Here is a 27,223-nt window from a genome sequence, read left to right on the forward strand (position 1 = left end):
ATAGCGCTGTTGTAAAACTATATTGAAGAAGAGAAGACTGCTGATTTCACCCATCTGATAAAACGCGCGGAAACGCTTGGATATCAGACTGATATCGAGCTGCTGGTGTTGCTGGTGATTGCAACAAGTGATTGCCACTTTCCCTCTGCAAATAACTTCTTAAGACTAGTCAAGTCGGCTAAAACAACAGCATCACAGTCTTAAAGCACACATTCGACTTTCATTATAGTAATATGAAAATAATAGCCTATAAAGATCTTACATTTAACTTGATATTAAATGAAGTAGTGGCTAGATAGAGTTATACATAAAAATAAAAGCAGTAAATAAGGTGTTCCTGCCTCTCATTTTTGTTTGACGGTTCATTCGCCCGTGTCACATCACAGCAGCACAGCAGCACACCCCATTTGAGTTCTCTGCGAAACAGCGTGACGTCAAACAGCAGTCAAGCAACTAAAACGCTCGCATCCTGCGTGCCTTTCACCCGGGATCTGACAGCAAAGCTCAATGCAAATGTGCTTATAAGGTAAGAATCAAAACCATACTGGGTGTATTATTCATTGCAAATATTTAGACTTAGCATAAGAAAGAGAAAAATCACATTTGTTGATAGTTTATTATTTTCAGAGAGCTTCATTGCATATAGTCTATTTATAATTGTATAAAAGTGTAAATTTACTTTATTTTACCTATTTCTCTCATATTAGTAATAATCTCCTCAAATTTCTCTTAAGCACATTTTATAATGTTTTGACGCCACTGATGTTCTTTGACAGTCTTGTTTTTCTGCTGCAGGATCTTTTTCACTCGTTCTTTGGCAATTGGATTTTATTAAAATGGGACTGTTTGATGCCCTTAGAGATTTTAGTTTATTAACATGGCTAAGAGAAGAAAAACAGTCTCGGAGGCTGATTCTGTTGATCGTTTTCATTGCTTTGCTGTTGGACAACATGCTGTTGACGGTGGTCGGTAAGTGCTACTGTTGTTCACACCTGTTACATGTACAGGAACATATGATGCAGCGAGCACATATCCCTCAGCGACCAATGATAAACTGTTAAACATGCAAACACGGCTTATAAACATGATGCATTTAACGATAACATGGCCTATATTATCACATGATATGCTTTCATAATATATCTGGAATATTCACAAAACGTAACATTTCATATATTCATATATTTTCTTTTGCATTATGTATGCATTAAGAAAAACGTGAATTCAAAAGAAACAAACGTTTGCTAAGAGTAGGCTATACAAATGTTATAGGCCTAATTAAAATATGGCGGGTCTCCTAATTAATAGGGCGATATTAGCATTGGAAAAAAAAAATTTTTTGCATAAATTTTATATTTATTTGTTTATTTAATAATTGATTTTAAAACAGTTTTGCAGTACTAATTAAAATTAATTGTTTGATTTAAATTATTTAAAAAAAACGTGCATTGAAAGTAAAATGATAAATCTGAATAATATGCCTCGGATAGTAAATTAAATACCTTTAACTATCCTAAACGACTGTTTCCCCGTGTAAACTCCAGTGGCTGCAGTTGTTCTGAATTAAAGTAGCTCTGCCAGAGCTCCGTCCGCGCGCGCGCTCTCATAACGTGACAGTGACTCGCGCGTTAAATTGTCTGTTTGTTCTCACGTCAGCGACCCAAGAAACGGGCACGACAATTAAGCTTGAAATAATACACACAATGAATATGGCCTGTGTGTACATACAGACGGAACCAGGCGGAAAATGAACCTGTCGTTCTTTGAAGTGTTGAATGAAGAGGCTTTTGAGCGTTATCGTACACAGTGTCCCTGTGGGTTATTTACGCATGATAATGTCAAACGCATCTAACAAACCCAACTGCTCACTTGAAATGTCAAATGTGGTGTTACACAGATAAATATATTAAAAAAATTATTCCTGAATAACAAAATAAAACATTGATTCTAAAACTGATTCGTGATTTTCTGAATATTATCTATGTTTTAAGAGTATAACAAACTGCGAAACCTCAAGTAATGTAGGATATAAATTAAGACCATGTATAAACAAATTAATGATATCGATCTCTGTCTCGTGGTTATTATTATCTATCTCTGCTCTTTCCTCTCTGTAGTGCCTATCATTCCGAGCTACCTGTACTCAGTGGACGACGAGGCTGCTCAGTCGGTCCAGAATCACTCCATGTCTCCTTTGTCCCCATCTGGCACATTTCAGAGCATTGTGTCTCTGTACGATAACACAACACACCTGACCGGCTTAAGCCCACAGATGAGCACGGCTAGCCCAATGACCCCAGCCCCTACTTCTGTGACACCCCCTCAAAATAAGTCTGACTGCCCCAAAGCAGATGACCAGCTTCTGAACGAGAATGTGAAAGTGGGTCTGTTGTTTGCCTCTAAAGCAACAGTACAGTTAATTACTAACCCCTTCATAGGGCCCCTAACCAACAGGTGGGTTAAGGCAAACCACAAGTTTAACTTTGAAAATACAGCAACTAGCATTAATCTCAAAAAGAGCATGAGATTGCATGATATGTTTGTGTATGCATGAGTGTAAATGGAGTGTAAGTAAGGTGAATATTGCACTGCAATTCTCTTTCTGTCTCTTGCACCACTGCATTGAATGGATTCCACTATGCATGGCAAAATCTTGGGATCAGTCAGTTTTTTTTAGCAATGCGCATCACCTTTAGTAATGCACTAAGCGTCACAAGATGTGAAGCAAAAATAAAAACTAAACAAAAATACATTATTTATTATACATTATAACATCTTGATTTTACTTCTGAGTGATGCCAGTACTGCAAGTCCAGTGTTTGTGGTCAAATGGAAAATGTTGGTGCAAGAGGTTCAAGAAGTTCCATATTTATAATTGCAGAATAGGATACCAGATCCCGATGTTTGCTGGTTTCTGCATCATGTTTGTGTCAACCCTAAGTGAGTACCCTTTTTTAAACATTAATCTCATTTCTAAGTGTCTTTATGAAAAGGGGTGGAGAAGATGCACTATACAATGTAAGATTTAGCTACAAACTATCTGTTGTGTGTATTTCTATAATAAATATGTCTACTTTTTCTTTTTCTCCTGTCTGCGTTTTACTCTATGTGAAGTGTTTGCGTTTTCATCGAGTTATACGTTGCTGTTTTTGGCCAGATCTCTACAAGGTGTCGGCTCTTCCTGTTCTTCTGTGGCGGGTAACAGATCTTGTGCAACCTTACATTAGAATACAAAAGGATGCTGTCAAAACCTGCAATGTAATGCTTATTTAGTGCACGATTTATAAACCTGAGTGCGCTAAAACACATTTTGACTTTGATGTTCTCAAAACTCTGTATGCATAAAGCCACTGTTAATGTTAATGGTTTCCAGGTGCTTGTGTAAAATGCACCCTGTTCCCATTCAAAGATGTACACAGCCTTGGATCTAGATTACAAAACTAGCTCTTGAAACTCCTGATTACTTATTTCATTGTAAAAAAAACAAACAAACATATTTTAATGAGTTTATTTTTTGGTTAATTGCTAGAATTTAAAAGTCTAATATTGTGAGGAATCATTTTTGCCTGAATCTTTTGAAAGAGCAGAATTAAATGTATACTCCCAAATAGCACATGCAAATATTTTTTTTGATGTTACACTGATGGATGCTAAAGAAATCTATTATATTGCACAAAATACTAATATAAGCAGACATACTAATATACTAATGTAACAGACAAGAAAAAAACCTTTAACCTCTGTAAATTCTGTGTGTCATATGCAGGTATGGGGATGCTGGCGAGTGTTTACTCAGATGATGAGGAAAGAGGAAATGCTATAGGAATTGCCCTGGGAGGACTAGCCATGGGAGTTTTGGGTGTGTACTCTATGTTTAGGATTTCTTTTAATATTTTGATCTGCAAAACTTGGTTTGCAGTGGTATATTGTAGATCTTGAATCCTAACTATAATCTTACCCCTTGAAATGCATATCAAGCAAAGAGAGAAACGTTAAGTTGGGTGGTTATGAATTAAGTGCCTTGGAGTATAAGATTGGGAGGTAACTTTAAGTGGCATGTTTAAAGCCCAAGAGCAGTGGTCTGAAGAAATTCCCTGAGTGGGGCCTGAACCTAGTGCTTCCCGTTAATGATCTCATGTTGTTTTAACCACTGTTGCAGGATGTTTAATCATTGATAGTCCATTATTTTATTCATAATGGCAAGGAAAGTATTTTAAAAAAAAATGTGATCCACCGGATAAGAGCTATCTTGTGTGTCCTAAGTGATTACATTTTGCTGTTGTCATTAAAGTGCACAAATACTGTACTTATTAATCAAGTGGAGAGCAGCAGAAAAATAGAGCACAATAATTTCATTCAAAACTGATAAAACTATATTCATCTGGATAGTTTGAGACTTGAAAGGGGTTTGTTGTTGCAGCACAATTTATTGTTTTACTGAGGTTTGGTAACTTTATGGTTATGTGAACATTCTAGAGGGCAATTAGTATTGGATTTGTGGCCTGTGTTAATTCAAAGCATATTGTCAATGTCAAGAGTTTTCAAAGTGAAGATGCTTTGAGGTTGCAGTGCTTGCATTAAGTCTGTGAGTATGCAGTATACTGTATGTGTGTGTGTGTGTGTTTTGTGCAGTTGGCCCTCCGTTTGGCAGTGTCATGTATGAGTTTGTTGGTAAGACAGCTCCTTTCCTTATCCTGGCAGTGCTGGCGGTGCTTGATGGAGGTGAGTTCATCAATCTCTGTTCTTTAAGCTTGCCAACATTTTTCCAATCAAAACAATGGGAATGACAGATTCAGTAGCAAAGCTTCATGTTATTGTGATACAAATGAAGAATTTAATCCTGTTGACAGAAACTCATTATAACTGAATTTCTGATGCTGCACAAGATTGGCTTTATATCTGATGTGGTTTTCTTATTTTTATGAGCAGCTTTGCAGCTATTTGTGCTTCAGCCTTCGAAGGTCGAACCAGAAGTGAGTACGGTACCTTCTTTCCTGATCTGATCTGAATACTTTTTTTTGGTTAGTTGTGATGTATAGCATGTAAACGCTCACCTAAAGGTCAAGCTTTGCATTTGAAAGGCTTTGTGTCAGCATTTTGACAAGAAAGTGTGTAAATATTTGGGTTTTATAGCTCCACTCATATTTGAGAATGAAAATGTTGATTATTTGGTCTAATTTCCTGAGTAAGAGGCTTACTTTGACCTAGAAAAAGATTTGCACAGTCTATTAAACATGATATGGGCTCATATTTGTAATTGCTTAAGTCATTTTTGTAATTTTGTAATTGTACCTTCTGTAACTTCTAGAAGCTCCACATTACATTGAATCTTTACTTGGTATTCCTCTTGTGGGCAAAAACAGGAAGAAGCAGCTTTAGGGATGATGTGTGTTTTGTACTATGATTGGTCTAGTCTTATCTGTAGCAGGACTAGAATGATTTGCAAGGGGAGTTTGGGTCTCACACTGGTTACTTTTAAACCTCAGTATGTATTTAGGATTGAAAATAGGTTTATATGGATTACAGTGTATGAATGCATAGATTGTCGTACATGTTGATAGCAATGTGTGTAGAGGGACAGTGTATTTGGAATAGTGCTTTGGTTTCCGTCACAGTAATAGGAAATGTACAGTGGAGTGGCTGATCCAATCAAAACATGTCTGACTTTGATCAATGAGGGTTGATGGGTATCAGTTACTACAGAGACCCCAAGTTCCCCTTACAGACAGTGTGTATCTTTTATGTATTTATGTAGCTACTTGTGTTTGGGTTATCTGTGAGATTTTGTCATCTTTTATGAGGAATGATGCATTTAACTCACTACTTTCCAGCAATAAATAAGCTTCAAAAGAAATCTAATGCGAAATGTTGCTGCGCTCTTAAAAATAAGTTTGTTATTGGAATTTATGTTTCAGTGAAGAAACTGTAACATCCATGGAACCTTTTTAATGTCATCACCACAGTTAAGGCCAGAAGGCGATAGACCTGTTATCTCAAATCAGTAATCAATCAAATCAGTTATGCTTGGACATCAGGTCATAGCTATACTAAAACAGATCATTTATTCGGAAGCCCCTTGAGTATCAATATCCAAAAGGATTATGGGTAAGAATAGAACTAATTGTTTGATGGTTAAGATCTTCACCTGGTTAGAGTAGTACCACTGAATGTCGCAGGGTGTTTTGAGTGGGATGACATGTCCGGTGAGGAGCAGTATGTGCAGAGAAGGGGAGTAAAGAAGTGCTGATTTAAGGAGAGGGTAATTGTCAGTTGTTGCCTGGTGACTGCTCCAAAAAAAAAAAAAAAAAAAAAAAAAAGAGTGTTATTACAGGCATTTCTCGCAAAATTCTGTTATGACTATATTGAAGAACTAGATTGAAGAAATGTTAAAGAATGATTGTTTTCAAATAGGTTACCTAAACAGTCTCCTTGTCTGGTTGAACAAACAACAAAATATCTCCCCAAATTCATGTTATCGGTTGAGTCAGTGTTTTTTTTTAGGATGCTTAAATAAAAACAGAGCAATGTTTCCAATCAACCAACAAATGGCTCACTCATTGTTTCTAGGTATTATACTGTTAAAGAAGAAACTATTTTAACGTTATAAAAAGTATAGACATCATCTTTTAATCACTTACTTAAATGAATACTTTGTTAACTAGTATGCTTTACCTTTCTTTTGGCAAAAAAGTCATACCTAAATTTAAAAATAATATTTCTGAAATCTTTCAGTACCTTCAAGAAATGATGCCTGGGCATTTGCACTAGAGATGCCACAATTCCCACATCAATATGGAGAGTTAAGACTGGTATATTTTGTCACTCACAAAGTTGTTTGTGATCTTCTTTTCACTGATCGCTTAGAGGTGTCATAAAGGGAACAGACTGCGTACGGGGCATTATATATATTGTTTTGTGTGACTCTCAAGGAGCCCATTTCCATGAGAACCGCTGTGGTGACTAGGGCAAGATTTCTCAAATAGAATTATATACCCTGACGTACATCTCTTTAGAAAAACTCACCTGACCTGAGTGAGGCCAGGACTGTTAATGGAATGAGATAAAATCCCATATCAATAAATAAATAAATATCTTATTATATCCTGATAAATAAAGTAAACATGTAAAATTTGGAAAAACATTCCAGAAAGTTGAGGGATTCACTTCAGATACAGCAAAAATCTATTGAACATTTCTTTTAAATTTCCCCATAGGAATAAATAGATAACTATGGTATTAGGATTTGTTTGCTGTGACACAAGACCATGTCCCCTGTATATGATATGTTTTGAATTGACAAGGATCTCGTTGCTGTTGTCTTCCCACTGTAACATTATTTTTAAGGGTAAATTGTTTGCAATGTTTTTTTAAAAAAAAACTTCTAATTCTAACTAATATTTTCCCAGAGCCAAAAAGGAACTTCACTTATTACCCTCATGAAGGATCCATACATCCTCATCGCAGCAGGTCAGACATGTAAACACAAATAAATTGTTCATTCTTACTGTTTTATCAAAAATAAAAGTGAAAACCTTATTTTCTTTTTGAAGGTGAAAGTTTTTTATAAGAATGGATTCAGGATACATGCAAAGAAAGAAACCAATGGTTTAGTCAATTATGTGTGCCATTAGTTGTGCTTTAGGGGGTGTGACACATTTAAGAGGGTCTCCTTTTTGTAAGATAAGGATAAGAAAGTGTCAAGTGTGTGTATATATGAGAAAGAGAGAGAGAGTGAAGTGGTCAAGAAACACATCTGTGTTTGTCTCTGCCTCCCCTCCTCTCCAATTACAGTGGCCTGAGTGCAGGGGCAAGATGATGCTGTTTATTATATCTGAGAAAAGAAAAGAATGGGATGCTGAGGGAGGGGGAGAGATGGACAGAAAGACAGAATTCTTCAGAGGATGAATTCACTCACCCTCCTCATTTTCTTTTTCAGGTTCCATTTGTTTTGCTAACATGGCCATTGCTATGCTGGAGCCAGCTCTGCCCATCTGGATGATGGAGACTATGTGTCCCAGGAAATGGCAGCTAGGTTGGATAATGTGCTTCTTGTTAATGTGAACACTTACACATTTCTTCAATTCCTGTCTTTCCAGAGAAATGGTTACTGTGGGCAAGATAGAAAAAGGGCATACATTACAATGAATTTATTATGGACAATTACAATGAACAATTATGGACAAAGTGAAAGAAACCGCAAATAAAGCCTAAAGTATGTTTTATTTATTATTATATTAATGTTACATTAGGGACACAAGCTAAAGACAGTGAATATTAGTAAAAAGCTAAAGTTAATAATATCAATAAAAATGGTCAGGTTGTATTTTACAGCAAAATTAAAAGAAATAAAAACAATTAGCATGAAGAAAAATGTGTATTTTAAAATGTATTTTAAATAAAATATGCTATTTATTTTAATAGTATTATTTATTTATTTTTATTTTTACCTTTTTTGTTATTTAATTAATTTATTATTAGCTTTTTATCAACTCACAACCCCCTGAAGTTTCCTTATGAAGCTCAGTTCTGAAACTGCTGTAATTTAAAAATGTTATATGATTTAAATTGTAAAATATATTTGTAAAGTAGAATTTTAAGTAAACATCATATTAGTATTTGTTTTACTGAACTTAATTTACGCTGATTTTAATTACTATAAAATGAACTGGACGATTTTCTTTATTGTAATAATGTGAATAAGACTTTTTTTTGCATTGTAGTAATGAGAATGAATTTCTTTTATTATAATGAGAATGAAATTTTAAGAGCATTTTAGGAGGAATTTTTGAATTTTTTTTAAATTAAAAGAAATGTAGTAAATTTAGTAGTAAAATAGTTTAAAATTAACTTCCAGAATTGTGTAAAACACTCCAGACTGCAAAATACAATTTAAACAGTTAGTTTCTTCTGGGTTTCTCCACGGTTTTCCTGCTGTTTACAAAGCTTTGACAGATAATAAAGAGAAAAAGAGAGAAAGGAAAGCAGAGAAACAGGGAGAGTGAGGGTGGGAAAGGGAGTGTCTTTGGTCTGGCAGGATATTGAGGTGTCATTGGCAGGCAAAGGAAAGCAAAAGAGCTAATGAAAGAGAAGGAGAGGGAGAATAAGAGAAGCAGCTTCATAACAGCGTCTGTCAGACGAACAGCAGCTTTGAGATCATACTGATATTGTGTCGTCTTATCTGAGCTCTCCCCCCCTCTCTCTCTCCTCTCTCCTTTTAGGGGTTGCGTTCGTGCCAGCCAGCATCTCATATCTAATAGGGACCAACATCTTTGCCGTTTTGGCTCACAAAATGGGGAGGTAGGAGAGGGAAATTAATGTGTTTTTTTTCCTACTTCTCTTGCCTTATCTTCCTCTGCTTTGCTATCAGCTTCCTCTGTTTTGAAACAGCTCTAAATGAGCTGTCGCCAAGTTTTGTAATTGTGTTTTTAAAAATCAGTCTCAGCAGCATGCTGTTTATTTGTTTGTTTAAACTATACACACTACTTTTAATGAACTGTAAGCTCTTATGAGAGGCATATACATGTTTCCCGTAATCAGAATATGTTGTGTCAGCAGGGTCCAAAATGAACAGTCACACCTGCCAGTGTCGACTGGATTGAGAGTATTATTGGAGTATTAATATTTCTTACAGTATTTTTTAAATTAAAATTAAATATCAATTATTATTTATTATATAGAAATAAGTCTAATATGCTGATTTGCCACTCAAGTAACATTTTTGTTAATGCTGAAAACCGTTTTGCTGCTTAATATTTTGGTGGAGACCTGATTTTTTTTTTCCAGGATTCATTGAATAGAAAGTTCAGAAGAACAGCATTTATGTAAAATAGATATCTTCTGTCGCATTATAAAATGTCTTTACTATCACTTTTGATACTATCGATTTAATGCATCCTTGCTGAATGAAAGATAAAATAAATTCAAAAATAAAATCTTTTGAATGTTAGTGTATATAATTTTTATTTATACTTGTCACCTCCATGAGCCATATAGGGTCAAACTATCATTTTATACAATTTAACTTGTAGACTATGTATTATGGTACTGTTTCTAATAAAGTTACAGGCCAAACTTGGTGTTCATTTTAGACCCTGGATCTATGATTGTCTGCATTTCCATGTCACATATGACATTCTCTTAAAAATGCCTGGAGATGTTTCTAAGAAAAGACATGCATGTCTGGCAAAGCATTTGAATTTTCAGGGGAAAAACTCAGCAGGGCCTGTAGATTTGAACTGTGACATTTTATGAACTTTATGCATCTCTATTAGGACCGGTGCTGTTGTTCAAGCTTTGTGACCTAGGTTTATTACGGAATGTCTTAGTTCGCAGCAACCTCTGGTTCAGAACAGCAGACATTTGTTGCAGGGCCAGCGCCATGGTGGGATGGGGTGTGGAGACTATCCCACCTCCTCACCCAAGATGAGTGTGAAAATAGATTTTAATTATGAAATATAATGGTTTATTTAAAAAAATATAGTTGCCAAATGCATAGACTTTCTAGCATTAATATGATGCTACTATAGCAACAATTTAGGACAGTCCATTTCACAAAGTCGCATTTAAATTGTTACGTCTCTGACACAAATTCCCGCGCAAGCGGTGCAAGAATGCAGCACTACTGAATAAGCTATGATAAAATAATTTTTTAATGTTTAGGGCTAGATGATCGTAGTTAGTTAATTATTTTGCTGTATTATTGTTTGTTGCTGTTCAAGTTAAATGATGCATCTGTTATATGGGTCACAATTAATATATTATGTCAGGGAATTGGTCGCAATGAGCTTGTGTTTCATTGTAAAGCAGACACAATTAAGTATTTCTGGTGGTGGTTCTGGGGTGGTATCACTAGTAGCAGGCAGGTTTATTTTTGTTTTTTTGGCCTCATCTTCAATTTTTTCTCTCTCTCTCCCTCTCTGTAGATGGCTATGCTCACTTATAGGGATGCTTCTGGTTGGAATCAGCATTATCTGTGTAAGTTCTTTTAGGCTAAATCCCTGTTAGAGATTAACTTCACTCAGAGAGCACACCATACCTATAAATATTTGAAAACCTTATTTTCAATACTGTTATGGCTCACAGAGGCCTTAGATGTTTTTTTTGGCCACTAGTGCAGTTGAGGGCTGGAAAGAAATTTTCTTTTGAAAATAGAGCTCTGACTGTCTTTTCCTGGATATATCCTGCTTAGCAGGAAGACAGTCTGTTCTCTTATTGATGCTTATCAGATTAGACTGGAAAACAAGTTCAGATGAGAGTCAAGTGCACATTTGGAATTATTCTTATGGAAAAAACATCAGGGTTAAAAAGGTTATGAAAAGGAACAAAAACAGTGTTCTGTTCTGCAGAATTTTAGACTGTATTTGGTGTTTTCACATAATCAATAATAAGATAAGATACCTATATATATATATATATATATATATATATATATACAGGTCCTTCTCAAAAAATTAGCATATTGTGAAAAAAGTTCATTATTTTCCATAATGTAATGATAAAAATTAAACTTTCATATATTTTAGATTCATTGTACACCAACTGAAATATTTCAGGTCTTTTATTGTTTTAATACTGATGATTTTGGCATACAGCTCATGAAAACCCAAAATTCCTATCTCAAAAAATTAGCATATCATGAAAAGGTTCTCTAAACGAACTATTAACCTAATCATCTGAATCAACTAATTAACTCTAAACACCTGCAAAAGATTCCTGAGGCTTTTAAAAACTCCCAGCCTGGTTCATTACTCAAAACTGCAATCACGGGTAAGACTGCTGTCCAGAAGGCCATCATTGACACCCTCAAGCGAGAGGGTAAGACACAGAAAGAAATTTCTGAACGAATAGGCTGTTCCCAGAGTGCTGTATCAAGGCACCTCAGTGGGAAGTCTGTGGGAAGGAAAAAGTGTGGCATAAAACGCTGCACAACGAGAAGAGGTGACCGGACCCTGAGGAAGATTGTGGAGAAGGACCGATTCCAGACCTTGGGGGACCTGCGGAAGCAGTGGACTGAGTCTGGAGTAGAAACATCCAGAGCCACCGTGCACAGGCGTGTGCGTTTTGAACCAGAAACAGCGGCAGAAGCGCCTGACCTGGGCTACAGAGAAGCAGCACTGGACTGTTGCTCAGTGGTCCAAGTACTTTTTTTTTTTTTTTTTTGTCGGATGAAAGCAAATTTTGCATGTCATTCGGAAATCAAGGTGCCAGAGTCTGGAGGAAGACTGAGAAGGAAATGCCAAAATGCCTGAAGTCCAGTGTCAAGTACCCACAGTCAGTGATGGTCTGGGGTGGCATGTCAGCTGCTGGTGTTGGTCCACTGTGTTTTATCAAGGGCAGGGTCAATGCAGCTAGCTATCAGGAGATTTTGGAGCACTTCATGCTTCCATCTGCTGAAAAGCTTTATGGAGATGAAGATTTCGTTTTTCAGCACAGACCTGGCACCTGCTCACAGTGCCAAAACCACTGGTAAAATGGTTTACTGACCATGGTATTACTGTGCTCAATTGGCCTGCCAACTCTCCTGACCTGAACCCCATAGAGAATCTGTGGGATATTGTGAAGAGAAAGTTGAGAGACGCAGACCCAACACTCTGGATGAGCTTAAGGCTGCTATCGAAGCATCCTGGGCCTCCATAACACCTCAGCAGTGCCACAGGCTGATTGCCTCCATGCCACGCCGCATTGAAGCAGTCATTTCTGCAAAAGGATTCCCGACCAAGTATTGAGTGCATAACTGAACATAATTATTTAAAGGTTGACTTTTTTGTATTAAAAACACTTTTCTTTTATTGGTCGGATGAAATATGCTAATTTTTTGAGATAGGAATTTTGGGTTTTCATGAGCTGTATGCCAAAATCATCAGTATTAAAAAAATAAAAGACCTGAAATATTTCAGTTGGTGTGCAATGAATCTAAAATATGAATAAGTTTAATTTTTATCATTACATTATGGAAAATAATGAACTTTTTCACAATATGCTAATTTTTTGAGAAGGACCTGTATATATATATATATATCTCTGTATATATATATATATATATATATATATATATATATATATATATATATATATATATATATATATATATATATATATATATATATATATGCGCCAGCTTCCTGTATTGAGTTCTTCTAATTGTCCAACAGGTGCCTCTTGCAAAAGACATATACGGACTCATTGTGCCAAACTTTGGAGTTGGATTTGCAATAGGTGAGCTTTGCTTCTTATCTGTATTAGAAGTTTCTAAAATATTATTGCACTAATGTCAAGTCAAGCTGATTCAGTTCGGTTCAGTAACAGTGTAAAGTTCATCAATTATAAAACAGGTTCAATTTAGCGTAATATACTAACTATAATAGAGGTGCTTCTCCTTTTAAATAAATGATTTAAACCTGAAATTAAACAAAAATTGTTGTTCTGATAATACTATAATGAAAATTATGTATTATATTCAGAAAATAGAAGTATTTTCACTAGTGGCAGACCCACTATATGAGACAGTCCATATTTTGTGGTCTGCAGGTATGGTGGACTCCTCCATGATGCCTATCATGGGTTACCTAGTAGATCTGAGGCACGTGTCTGTGTACGGTAGTGTGTATGCCATTGCTGATGTTGCCTTCTGTATGGGCTTTGCATTTGGTAAGTTTTCCAATTCTGTTATTAATTTTCATGAATTAATTAGAATTTCTACTTGGAAGTTTTTTAGGGGAATGTGTTAATAGCTTTTAACACTTGTGTGTGTTGTATAGGTCCATCAGCAGGCGGGGTGATCGCGCGGAGCATTGGCTTCCCCTGGCTCATGACCATCATTGGTGTGGTAGACATCCTGTTTGCTCCTCTCTGTTTCCTCCTGCGAAATCCTCCTGCTAATGAGGAAAAGATGGTCAGACCCCACAACATGTCATCCATCAATTCAACATACATTACATTCATTCCAGTCTACTCACTCTCAAACACAGCATATTAATGCAGTGTTACAGCTCATATGCATATATCTACATTTCCAAGTAATTTTCATTGGAAATCTGTTTTACTCCTAAAGTGTGAAAATTTCCATGCGAAACAGTATATTAAATAAGAAGAATTGTAGGGAGTTGATTTTATACATTTGCACTTTGCTCCAAGATGGACGACGGATGAATCCTGACTCGTATCCATATAATCTTCATTATTATCATTATTATTATTCCAATAATAACCATATGTTCACTCTCCACCTGCCATTCACTCATGCTTTCATTTTAATTTCATCTCTAACTTCAAGTCACTGACATGATAGAATATGACTGCAATATGATATATATTACATAATAGCTACAAATAAAAACTGTGCAGCATGCCCTTAAGCTAAGATCAAAGAGTGATGTTAATCTGAACAGACTCGTGCGTTTGCCCTCAAATGCTGCGTGATCAAAGCCAGCGTCTTTCTTTCTCAAGAGGAGCACTACACTGTTCCTGAAGAGCACTAACGTGCACACGCACACAAGCCAGATCTGCACGTCTTTATCAAAGCCTCATTCAATCACAGTGCAATAAACCCACCATCTCTCACTAGCAGTGGTGTACTGCCAGTCAGATCAGCTCCGCCCACAATTGATGATGTCACAAATGCTTCCATTGGGTGTGAAATCAAATAACTAATGAAGAAAGTGAGATTACGCAATTAAGACCACTTATTAAATACTTTACTCTTTATTTGTCCTTTTCTGAAATTAAAATTTCTGTCAACAGCAGTAGCCAACCAGATTAACACAGAGTACCACCTTCAAATTGAATGAAGAAATCTTCAAAGTATTTAATAAAAATAAAGAAATTAATAATAAAAAAGACAAATAATTTCAAATTGACAGTTTCTAAAATAGATTACTACAAAGACAGCTAACATTCTAAACATTCAATTTAATTTAAATTATGCATAATTTATTTATTTTATTCATCATTTATTTATTTGTAAATTTGAAGTGATTTATTAATGTTTTTTATTTTATAAATAAATTACATTTAAATTACTTTTTATTTGATTATTTTATTTATTTATAAGTACATCTGTTTATTTGTCAGTTCGCCAGTTTATTAATTTTGAAAAGCATTTAACCTATACAGCGCTTTTAACAAAACAGATTGTTTACATTTGTATTTTGTTTAGTTTAATAAATTGATCATTGATTCCTTAATGTTGTTTTTCTTATTTGTCACTGCTGGTCTTTCAAAACTGCAGGTCTACAGAGGATTATTAGCATTGGATATATATATATATGTATATATATATATATATATATATATATATATATATATATATATATATATATATATATATATATATATATAAATTCACATTACATAAATAGGACAGAAGTGATTTTGTGATTCCAGAATGATGTTCCAAATGTTTTCTTCCTTTCCGTCTGAACACTGCTGCTCTTTCATGTCAATCTTTTGCACAATCTTTTGGACAAACAAATTGAGTTTCCTGCATACAGTACATAATTGTAGTGTAAATGCACAGTATATTTGCTTTGATGTGGTTTGTATGTGGCATAAGATCACTCTAGATAAATGTGACAGCTGTAAGGTGTCCTGTACACCAATGATAATTTTCTTATCTCTGTTTCTTTCTCAGGCCATTCTGATGGACTCTAGCTGCTCAATGAAGACCCGTTCATACTCCACCCAGGGCTCCAGCTACCAAATGGGTGACGATTTTGATCCTGAGAGCCCTGAATAAGCCTCATCAAAGCCCTCGGCCATGTATGTCACCCAGAGTATCTATTTTGTTGAATGAAAGAGGAAAACAACAGACTTTAAAGAAAACCACAATGCTAATTGGTGAGAATGTCCCATATCTGTCCCACACTGTCCTGTGGTTGTGATGGTCATGTTCTTCTGAAGCAAACCAAAGTTGTTCTCGTTGCTGTTTGTTCTCAGTGTGGGAGAGGTGAAATATCTAACCAACAGCCTTATCGATATGGATAACATTTGTGTGTGATTCAAAATGTGGGGTTTGAGTGAGGATAAACGGAAAACATAACTACAGTTTTATTCAGCATAATAATTTTTTCTCATTCGAATGTCAGGGTAGTTGATACGATTCATTCAGTATGACTTAATGGACAGATATGTACTGGATATTTATTGTTTGTCTGTGGTGGTAGGAAAGTATGGTCTTCATATATGTATCTATCAGTCCTGTTAAATATTTTTCATATGCGTAAATGTCATTGTATTCAGTCAGAACTCACCTTGAAATGGGCCTTAAAATGTTGCTATATGTATCATAATCAGTTCAGAACAGCTGAAGAACATTTTAGGTCAATTAAAACTTGAATTTTCACGTTTGGGATCGATTTCTTCAAATCTGGTACATTATATGATTCCACTGCTGTTGTTTTCATTTAGGCTTTTGAGAGGAGATTTTTGAAAAAGCAAAAGGTCTGACAAGCATCAGATAATCAAGGAGAATGTCAACTTTTCCTCCTTTCACATTCTGTTTGTGTGACTTGCGTGATGTCTGCTAAAAATGATGTACTGTACTATCAAAGATGAGCCACAGTTAAATTTTGATTACACATGGCGACAAACCGTTTCAGTTTAGTTAAACAAAGGAAATTATTGCTGTAAAGCATCAAGATACTTTAGGTACTTTAGATTATATTTTGCTTTTAAAGTGTATATAGTATACATATATATATATATATATATATTTTAGTAAGTCCTTTGAATGTGCTGGAATGCTAATAAGTAAAGAACGCAACAACACCTAAATATCCCTCTTTCCACTTTTCAACTTTTAAATTAAACATGTTTTTTTGGCTTCTAGCAAATGTGTTATTGATCTTCTTTTTAAGAACTGAACTGGCTGTGAAATGAAACATGGCCTTAAATTAAGCTTGTATCTTAAAGCCATATATGAAATTACTGGGGTTTTATCAAGACTACAAATATTTATTTGGGCAATGAGTTTAATTATCAAATCAGCGTCTGTGCAGGTCTTTTCATTTATTTATTTTATATTATTATTATTAAATAAAGATGCATTCTATGCCTTAAAATCAGACAACCTGTTGCAAACACCATTTAATGGCAAGTGTAGCTGTAAATGTGTTTTTGAGAAACAAAATTATCTTATCGTACCATCGACCGCATACTTCATCTGCTAAATGACAGCTTAAACAAATATTAAAAACATGTATAATTCCAATCTTTTGTTTATCAAGTAGATTATATCAGGCATTTTCATTTGAGCTGAAATAATTGGTTTGGAGTTCAATTATCTGACTAGTACAGGTAAAGCAGTTTAGAATTAAGTCTTCAATATAGCTCGATTCTCCTTTATTTTTCTAGGCATTGTTGTACTGAGGGAAACGTCCATTCTATTGCAGGATACATCCAGGAAAATAAAGTCAGAGATGTTTTCCTCTGGAGCTACAATCAGTTTAACACAACAGTTGCATCCAGAACTAGCCTTTGAGAAAAATCTTGTTAGCTTTAAGTGTCTGCACAACTGGAGGATGTTTGTGTTAGATGTGAGGAACGGTGCCCTGCTCCCAATCTCCTATCATAACAACTGCAGTTGTTCGCCAGTTACACTATGATTTTTATACGCAAACTGTCATCAAACTGGCCAATGTGCTGCCAATGTTTGAGTTGCAGCAGTGTCCTTTAACCTCGATGTTGTTTTTTAACCCGTTTACCCAGTAAGGGTTAAGAGTGTTATGTAATTTATTCTCAAATAGTTTTATCAGAAATTAGTGTATGTGCCAATGTCAGTGTGTGCCTTCAGACTGGTATGTTTTGTTTGTGTCTAAACTATATCAACTAGGAGATTGAGTTGATGGTTTTATATCCAGTGTTTGGTCTGGTGGTTAGGTTTTACATCAGCTTTAGAGCTCTGAAGGTAATGTATGTGTGACCGCAATAGAAAATAAATGTTTAAAAAGATGTAATGCTTGTTTCCCCCCAATGATCTTCATCATCTTGCAAACACAACAGACTTTACATGACTGATAATTCATTTTAGTAGTGGTATGAAATGAGAACCTGCTAGAAAGACAATTCAAGACTGCATTATCCAATGAAAATCCAATCAAATTCAACTATAATATGGTCTATTGATTTAAAAACGTGCTTTGCTTTACCCAATTGGACCAAGGCTTAAGAGTGTTATTTCCTGTTATTGACTCTGCAGCGTGGAAATCTTTTTAACGGGTTGAAAATGCCACCTGCTCCCAATGTCTTATTAATGTTATGAACATATCATTTTTGATAATCCTGAGATCAGCTCGCAGAAGTGACTGTCCATACAGTTTAACCCACTAAATGTAAGGAGTCATTCACACATTCAACACATTTTCCATTCCACTGTGCTACCTTTCCATTAAACACAGGATTGAGAACGCAACTGGCTTCACGGTTATTAAATGTAGAGAAAATGACCACTGATAACTTAATTTTGTTGCAGTATTCATCTTGTTTCTAGGGTTATTGTAATACATTAAATACCTAGCCTGCAGCAGAGCAGTGTGAACGGGAAGGTGCAAAAACTACAGAGGAACTTTTTTCATTTCTAATAATTTATTTATCTCAAGTGCATAAGCAAATATGATATGTCAGTGCGTAAAGGTCTTGCAGCAAGTTTAAAAGCTGTGCACTTTGTCGGAAGATGCCCTCCACCATAAACACAACCCACAAAAGAACAAAATCATATTAACATGAAGCAAAAACAACAACAACAACAACAAAAGAAAGAATGAACCCACATGTTGAGCACTATATACGTTCAGGGAGAAAGAACAGGGTTGAAAGTCACCTACATTACTAGGCCATTTACAATAGCGCTTTAAACATGACACAGCTTCCAATAAGAACAACAGCTTTCCCAGAAAAGCTTAACCACAGTTTGCCGAAGAGGATGTGATGTTTTGTACTTGTTACTTTACTGTTTTTTTTTCTTATTGTGATAGATATAATTGGAGAAATATTTTGAGATCATATGATGGGTGGCATTGTATTTGAGAAGCACAGGATTACAGCAGCAGCAACTAGACAAGAAGCTAGAAAAAAAAAAACTTAGAAAGCTTACCATTTAAATGTTATTCCTTCAAGTGAAGCAAAAGGAAAAATTTCCTTTCTGGTTTGAGTGGTAATGAACTTCATATGCAAATATTGCACAAGCAAAAACAGACTTAATTCTACACCAGCTGAATAGGGTATGTTGTCCCTTCAACGAGGGGGGTCCACTAAGGTCCTCTATGGTGATACATACTCATTGGGCCAGGGTGAGGGGACCCAACCTTAAAAATTATGTCCCAGGCCCACTGAATAGATGATGTAGCAGCAGAAACGTTAACAAGGACAGCACGACTGTCAACACAGGTTGGTTGAACAAGGACAGGACTAGGACTTCAATCCTGGAGAGCCACTGTAGAGTTTCACTCCAACTTTAATCAAACACACCTGAACAAGCTAATTAAGGTCTAAGGGTTACTAGAAAGCTACAGGCAGGTCAGTTTTTATCAAGGTTGGAGGAAATCTACACTGTGCCTCTTTGGGATGAAGTTGGCCACCCCTGGGCTAGGAGTTTTGTCCTTGCCACATAAAGGCTTTGTCGTTTGTTTTTACTAAAAATCTTTAATTCAGTAATGCATATAGCCAAGTACAGTAGTTATTGTGTAAACCACATGAAGTAACAGCAAAAATGAATCTTACTTCAGGTCCATTTAAAGTAAATTAAAACTAACCAGCAATACACAGACAGAGGTCACAACACACTCTCAGCTTTTGAGCCCAGCAAACAGGTTACAGACTGTTCATTACCTTGCACAGTAGCTTTGGGAATTAAGGAATACTGTATGCATTAAAAAAAGATAGTTTTAATGATGTTTTACACTTTGAGAGATGATGTGTTGAGAGGTGAATGGAATAATGAATGTAAAGTGAGTCATTTGGGAGATACATTCAGTAGTACACATGTAAAATTAACTTTCAATTGCAACAAATCATGCCCAAGCACACAAATGTGAGATATACTGAAAATTTGCTTGCATTATAATAAAATGACACCTTCCAAACCAAAAAGGCTGACACATTCACACAAACAGAACCATTCACCAGGACCATCTGATGGTGGATAAAAAGTATCCAAATTGGTTTGAGAAATATCGCCACCAGTAGTTAGAACTCATAAAGGCTCAAAGGAAATTAATTGTGAGATTATGTAATGAGATTATTGGAATTATTGGAAACATATATTATGAAACATACATATGCAATATAAATATCCCTCCCTCAAAAAAAGAAAAAACGTCACAATGGCTTTGTGACAAATATAAATGAGACAAAGAATGGTCCCCAGTATTATAATAACATCAATATTATCTGTCCTATGAGGATTCCCTCTCAATTCAACATTAAATATTCTAAAAATAACTATATTAACATTAAAGAAATTATGCTTTAAAATTAGTAACAACTGTAAAGTAACACGAGAAAAGGTGCTTATCAGAGAGGAAAATGTTGGTTAGGAATGGCATCATTTTCTATGGACTGCTGTTCAGGATATAATCCTACATTTTGTAGTGGATATACTGTAAGGCAAAAGGGGCTCGAAGCTCAAAACACAATGAACAGAGTGCATTTTGAAACCATGAACATCACTAACAGCACACATGTACATAATTCAGTCTCTACCAATACAAGTTAAAATAAAAATACATATTCAAGCTCATACTAGCTCTTCTTTTTGAAGTTTGTTATGCTTAAAAAAAATCGACGGCACCTTTCAGACAAGGCAGGTAAAACTTGGTTTGATCATTGAACTCATATTCTGGTATATTCTCGTATTTTATGTAATACTGCTGAATCTACAGATGGTTCTCTCCTCTAAAACAGTAACTAAGGACTAAAGATGGGGAAAAATATTTATTAAAAAAATTAAAACGTTAAAAAAAAAAAAAGGTAAAATACAGACAGTCACAAATTTCCTTAATTGACAGTACATTGCAGTGATCTTTAGAAATACTTTTGCAAACCTCACAATCACCTGTGGAACACCCACATGTCAACCAAGTCAAACATGAGAAAAGTCTTTGTTCTTGAATCCCAAGCTCTGATGCCTTGTGTCATCTTTACGGTAATGCCTCCACACAGATCTGCTCCTCTGTAATCTCATCCAGCATCTGAACATCAACAGGACTGCAAATGTCACTGTCGTACACTTCTGTGCCCATCAGCGCCTCCAGACCCTCGGCTTTGGCCTTCGGAAAGCCATGCTGTTCAGATGGTGAGGTGCTTTCTACAGACTCTAGGTCTTCGATGCCAGCACGGTAGTGAATCATGAGCAGAGTCAAAGCTTGAAGTCGTTCACCGGACTTGGCCAGAGCTGCCAAGATGAGGGCCTTGTGTCGAGAGTCAACCGTCTCTCGCTCTTCCACACTCAAAGAGTTGTTATGCTCCAGCTCGTGGTCAATCTCCTGCTGCAACTTGTCCAACATAAACTCCAGTTTCTGTGAACGCTCATCTGTCGGGAGGCCACGATAAAGATCTCGACCAATCTCTTTGACAGCGATGAAGACGCTGTCGTCTAGCCCACCTTCCTTGCGCACCAGTTTGGAGCCACTGCTTCCAGGTGGCTGCTTTGAAGGACTGGCCCCAGCATAGGTCTCTGTGTCACTGCTCTCGTTGTCAGATGTGTTAGGTGTGTGTTTCGGAGAAGGTTCCACCACCCCTGGTCCCATTTCTGCACCCTGTTCTGCAAGTCTGGCTTTGGGTACCTGCCTCAAATTGAGGAGTCGAGAGCTAGTGTTGATAATGTGACGTGTTAGGCCAGTAGTTGCACGATTGATGGTAGACTTGGCCTCAGGATCCGCCCCACGCCGGTCTGAGGCGGCTACACAGTAAGGGTGCTCTGTTAGACACTTCTCCTGACATTTCTTGTGACAGACATAAGAGCAGGTCATGCACTGTGAGGCAGCCTTGGTCCACACCTTCTTCTTGCAATATTCACACCAAGTGGGATTCTGGAACTGAGTGTCTTGAAAATTGTGCCGCATCTCTCCGATCTGCATGCCGCTGTAACTTGGTTCATCCCGGGTTACTATGAGTACCTGCTCCCGTTCCTTTTCCCGGTCTTTTAAGTTTTCTTCCTGTAGACTCCCTTCTCGCTCACGTTCTACCAGTCCACTGGAGAGGTCTGTCTCCCCATCTGCAAGGTAAGTGAAGTTGAGTGTAACATCACCATAGCAGAGTTTCTCATTGAAACCTTTGTGAGTGCTCAAGTTGCGCAAAGCCGTACGGCTGACGCTGGCCCTTGGTTCGGGAGCGCATAGACGGAAGGTGCTTTGATATTCAGCAGATGACATAGCTAAGCATTCCAGTGCTATGTGTTCCAAGCGCAAGCTGACGTGACCCAAGCACAAGAGACTACCAAGCTTGAAGGGGTCCTTGCACCAAAGTGCTACATTAAGGAATTTGTGGTGGCTTTCCACCTCAAGGATCACAGAGGCTTTATTCCAGCGGGCAGCTCTGCTGCGGTACATTGTTTCAGACGATTCCCAGAGACCCTGCTCATCGAGACTGTCCCTAGTGTTGGAGGAGCTCTCAGATATCTTGTCTTTGGCTGAATCTTGTTTGTTTGTGGCTGGAATATTTGGAATTTCCTCCACAGGCTCTGGGTTCTTGCTCAGCGGCTTTGGTTCTTGTGACTTAACAGCGATTTTCTCTACCGGTTTGTCACCATTGGCAGGAGTGGGCTGCATTTTTTCTGGACTTTTTTCCACTGCAGGTTCGTTACCTTCGACCAGGCTTTGGGTTTCTGAGGAGGCAGATGTAACTTTTATATGAGGCCTGGGAGGGACAGGAGGGCGTGCAGGTGGTGGAGGAGGGGGCACCGTTGGTCTCTGTGGTGGTTCATAAGGTTCAGCAGTCTTGAGAGTTGGTGCTTTTGGTGATTCTTTGGGCTGGGGTTTGAGTGGGGACTGAAGGTTCAGTCTGCGGTTGAGAATTGGCGAGATGGAACCAAGGGGCTTGGCCAAGTTGGCCACAGTTTTTTTGGGACTTTGGTTTACAGAGAGCAGGAAATCCTCCTTAGTGTCAACGGTAACTGGAACTGCAGTTGATTTGGACTCAACGATTAGCTCCTCAAACTCAGAGTCATTATCTCTGTTTTCAGATATGTCCAAGGTGGTTATTGGGGCTGGGTCCTCCTCATAACCCCCAGGCTGATGAAGATAGCTGGGCTCCTCCACTGGGCCTAGGGTTTCTTGGAGTGTCCCCAAGCCCAAAGTAGGCACCTGGTGCCGGACCGGCCTCTCATATAAGACTATCACTCTCTCTCCAGCTTGTTTTAGCAGCTTCGGCACTTGGACAGAGGACGTCACTTTGACTCCTGTGCAAACAGACAACGAAGAACGCTTGAAGCTTTGCAAATCTATTATAAAATCTTCCAAATTTAGGCATCAAATGAACTATCCACCATGTCAAACATTCTATTTGAATAGTAAAAGTAATTGTATGTAATCTCTGACCTCCAATAGCAATGAGGCGATCTCCTCTCTGTAAGTCTGCCAGGGCAGCTGGGGAGTTTGGGGTGACAGTCTCTATGCTCACATGCACCGTGTCACCATCACTGGCCGGGACATGCCTAAACGTCATTCCCACGCTCCCAGATGGTCCTTTAATCACCTCAGTCTGCAACAGACAAAGAGAAACAATATCAGATTTGCAAATAATATTAATGAAAAGGTTGTGTAATTGAAGAAACTTGGGATTCAAAATTAAAATTAGATTCCAAGTAACTCTGTAAATTCTTTTTGTAAATTTTTATTGCAGGTGTTGTTCTGGCATACATTAAGTCATAAGATCTACAAGTTGGACTGGATAGGAAAGGAGAAGTTAGGAGAAGCTTTTGTTACTAGTTGAGAGGAATGCTAGCAGTTAAGCCAAGAGACAGTGTTTTTTTAAAGCTCATCTTTTGACAGCAACAGCAGTTTATAATTAGGGCGGACAACCTACATTATGATGTGAACAAGACAGCCTTCACTTTCTATAGAAGGCTCTCTCTTCCCATCACATCTAACATTTTTCATGGTGATAAAACAATGCTCTCTAAAAAGAAGGAAGGAAGGTCTGCAATTACTGCTAATTTCACTGCAAACGTGCCACGAAGTAGCAGCTGCAGTTTCAGGCTGGCTGCATCACAAAGCCTGCATCAAAAAATCCACCTGCAGGTCCACCTGCACCTCGGGGTGACACCATACAACAGCAGGTACATAAGGAACAAGTTAAGTGTGCCAAAGTGTGGAAAGATTCCACTAGAACCACCAAGAAGCAAGAATGATGATCTGGACTGTATAATAGTTGCACAAACACCAGTATGATTGTTTTTCATTGATCTTTCCATGATATGCCCTCTGTGTCTCCCTTGTTCTCTCTCTCCATTGTTTGTGCTGGGGGTGGGCAAGAAAAGACAGGATGCAGATCTACGCGGCCGAGATGGATGACTGTAATTTTGCTGCTGTCATTTGTTATAACCCTTGAGAAGGGCACTGATTGAGTTAAACATGGGATGAAAAAACAGACAATCTACTCAAGCTGGCAAGCAGAAGACTGACTTGCCCAGTTTTGACCAATGACTAACTGTCCAACTAAAAATTCAAAAAACCAAACAAACAAAAAAAAAACCAAATAAAATACACAAAAAAATATATAAATGTTTAAAATGGTCACTCAAACATTACAAAACTGATTCATCAAATTACTTAAAAGCATATTTTTACATAACCAATTGCATTGCAATTGAGAGAGGGAATTTGTGATAGCCATAGAAGTGAGTATGACGTGAGACAAGGAGGGAACACTTGTTCCAATACTATTTGCATACATGTCAGTTTAGCTGAGATTCTGAAGATTAGTTTGTTTATAACAGACAAAATAAATACACAGGAACATACATCTTAACGGCTGAAGGGCTGCTGTTGTTAAACTCTCCACAGAGATGATTAATTCTGAACATTTCCTCCCTCAGGACACAACCTGATCCCACCCTTTACACATGTCAGAGAGGGTTAGTGAAAGAAAAACAAAAGCTCCAGGCTTTTTTTGAGGACACTTATGGACTTTTACCGGCATGTTTGGGATAATTTATTGCAACCTGTTCAAGATAAAGAAAGAAAACGAAAGCAAAGCGAATTAGATTACTGAAACAAATATGACAAAATAGAAAACAAGATAAGGGCCGTAGACACACCGGGACAATATCGGCGCGCGTTATTCGCCAGCGTTTTTCAACACGTTTTTGTGTTCACACCCAAGCGATTTTCGAACGATGAGCAGTGAACATGCAAATTCATTCCCTGACATTAGATGGGCTTAATGTATTAGAAATACTAGTTCTCTGTTAGATTTTTGTAATCGCCTGTAGCGTTTGTCATATAGTTCTTTGTGTTCCGACACCAACGGCAACTCTACATTCATCTTGCGCATCTTCTTCGTCTTATTTCTTTTCCCGGCAGTGTAGACGCTAACTTGGCGTATATCTTCTTCTGCCGTTAATGTGTGCTCAGCAAGACGGTTTTGGCGCCCCCAAGTTGTGTTTTTACTGTAACTTCAGAAGCTCCAGATGTGCAAAAGCGCCAGTCTCATTGGTCTGGAACCCGAGGCGTTTTTTAAAAAAATGACGTTTTTTCGCTGTCGATTTTGTTTAGTCACGAGGCGTTGAGAAGGCTTTCATCTGATATAAAACTTAAAAAAAACCAAATAGATTACTGAAACAAATATGACAAAATAGAAAACAAGACACCATAGTTCGCAAGGGCTGTGATCTAGAGAAGGCTTTCATCTGATATTAACTTTAACAAACACTAAAAATTACTTCCAAATATTCAGATCAAAGTCTTCTGGTACAGGAACGTGTCGTACCTCAACATCAAAACTGGTTGGACCTACATTACATAATGCCTAGACTTGAAGACTGAATGAGCAATATTTGGTCAAGTTATCTACATAAAAGAATACAACCACAGAAGCACTAATATCAGACTTAATTGCAATAAAGTCCATAACCAAACTGGAATTACAGCAGAACACAACAGGATTTGCCTTAAACCAAAAATAAAAATAACTAGCAGAGGGTGAAAGAGACACCTGCGATTAACCTGCACCCACTTTTAAGAACGACAAAATGACAAGGTCCAAGACAGAGAGAAGAAATGAAAGAGAAAAAGAAAGATTTGTCTGACACAGGAACCAAAGAGCGACATTGAGCAGCAATTACAGGCGATTTCTGTAGCTGAGCGGTGGCTAAGGGGTAATTACATAACCATGGAAAGGCACGGCAGGAAGAACACACACACACACACTCATTGTGTGCGTTACTGTGTGTCTGCATGTGTTGAGTGCAGGTAAACGGACTGCTGCCGCTCCGACTGCTACGTGAGGACGCTGTTCATGTGTCAATTTGTCGTCCGTCTCACCTCATCACCACAAGGTTCACAGATACACCCTCACATCAAGTATCAGGGAAATATAAATCAGCTTTTCAACAACAAACAAACACAGGGGCCCTGTGGGACATTTCCAGGTCAGTTCCATTGATTACAGCATAAATGTCAGAATTAAAACACAACACTTACATACCAGTATACACATTCAATAGAACCTCAATGAAAATGAAACCTCTTGTCATTATTTACTCACCCACATGTCACGCCAATCACATATGACTTACTTCTGTGAAATATATATTGTGAATAATGTGCTGGTTCCTGCTTCTCTGTTATTACAATGTGGAACTAAGCTTACATTTTCAAAGGAAAATAACTGAATGTAGCATTGTTTTTCAGATAAACAATTATGTTAACATAGTATGTTTCTAAAATATCTGCAAGCACATTATGGTATTTTTATGCTTTAGTAGAGTCAAAATCTTACATACAGCACCTTTAAGCAAGCTCAACTGTTTTCAATATTGATTAAGCAACAAATCAACCTATCAGAATGTTTTCTGAAGGATCATGTAACACTGAAGACTGGACGAGACTGGATGGCTGCTGAAAATTCAGCTTTGCAATCACAGGAATAAAAAACATTAGAATATATTAGTGCTGTCAAACGATTAATCGCAATTAATAGCATCCAAAATCAAGTTTTTTTTTACATATACAGTATGTGTGTACTGTGTATATTTATGATGTATATACATATACTGTACATGCATGTATAT

At 37.1% G+C, this 27,223-nt stretch overlaps 2 protein-coding genes across 2 annotated transcripts in view; one reads left to right on the forward strand and one right to left on the reverse strand.

The window, feature by feature from the left end:
• Positions 1-150: 150 nt before the first annotated feature.
• Positions 151-16,339, forward strand: LOC109100567 (synaptic vesicular amine transporter-like). Its single transcript, XM_019114004.2, has 16 exons — positions 151-526; positions 796-969; positions 2,118-2,454; positions 2,882-2,940; positions 3,115-3,198; positions 3,767-3,859; positions 4,633-4,722; positions 4,930-4,973; positions 7,407-7,467; positions 7,937-8,032; positions 9,219-9,297; positions 10,923-10,974; positions 13,152-13,215; positions 13,528-13,647; positions 13,758-13,891; positions 15,629-16,339. Exons 2-16 carry the CDS (start codon positions 837-839, stop codon positions 15,731-15,733), a joined length of 1,551 nt encoding a protein of 516 aa, XP_018969549.1. The 5' UTR covers positions 151-526; positions 796-836; the 3' UTR covers positions 15,734-16,339.
• Positions 16,340-17,746: 1,407 nt separating this feature from the next.
• Positions 17,747-27,223, reverse strand: part of LOC109100568 (PDZ domain-containing protein 8-like) — a 39,071-nt gene continuing 29,594 nt past the window's right edge. Inside the window, 2 exon segments of the mRNA XM_019114005.2 lie at positions 17,747-23,389; positions 23,529-23,691. Coding sequence (XP_018969550.2) covers positions 21,132-23,389; positions 23,529-23,691 — 2,421 coding nt within the window. The 3' untranslated portion in view covers positions 17,747-21,131.

Source organism: Cyprinus carpio, chromosome B17 (genome assembly GCF_018340385.1).
Source record: "Cyprinus carpio isolate SPL01 chromosome B17, ASM1834038v1, whole genome shotgun sequence".
In the NCBI taxonomy this organism is placed as follows: domain Eukaryota; kingdom Metazoa; phylum Chordata; class Actinopteri; order Cypriniformes; family Cyprinidae; genus Cyprinus; species Cyprinus carpio.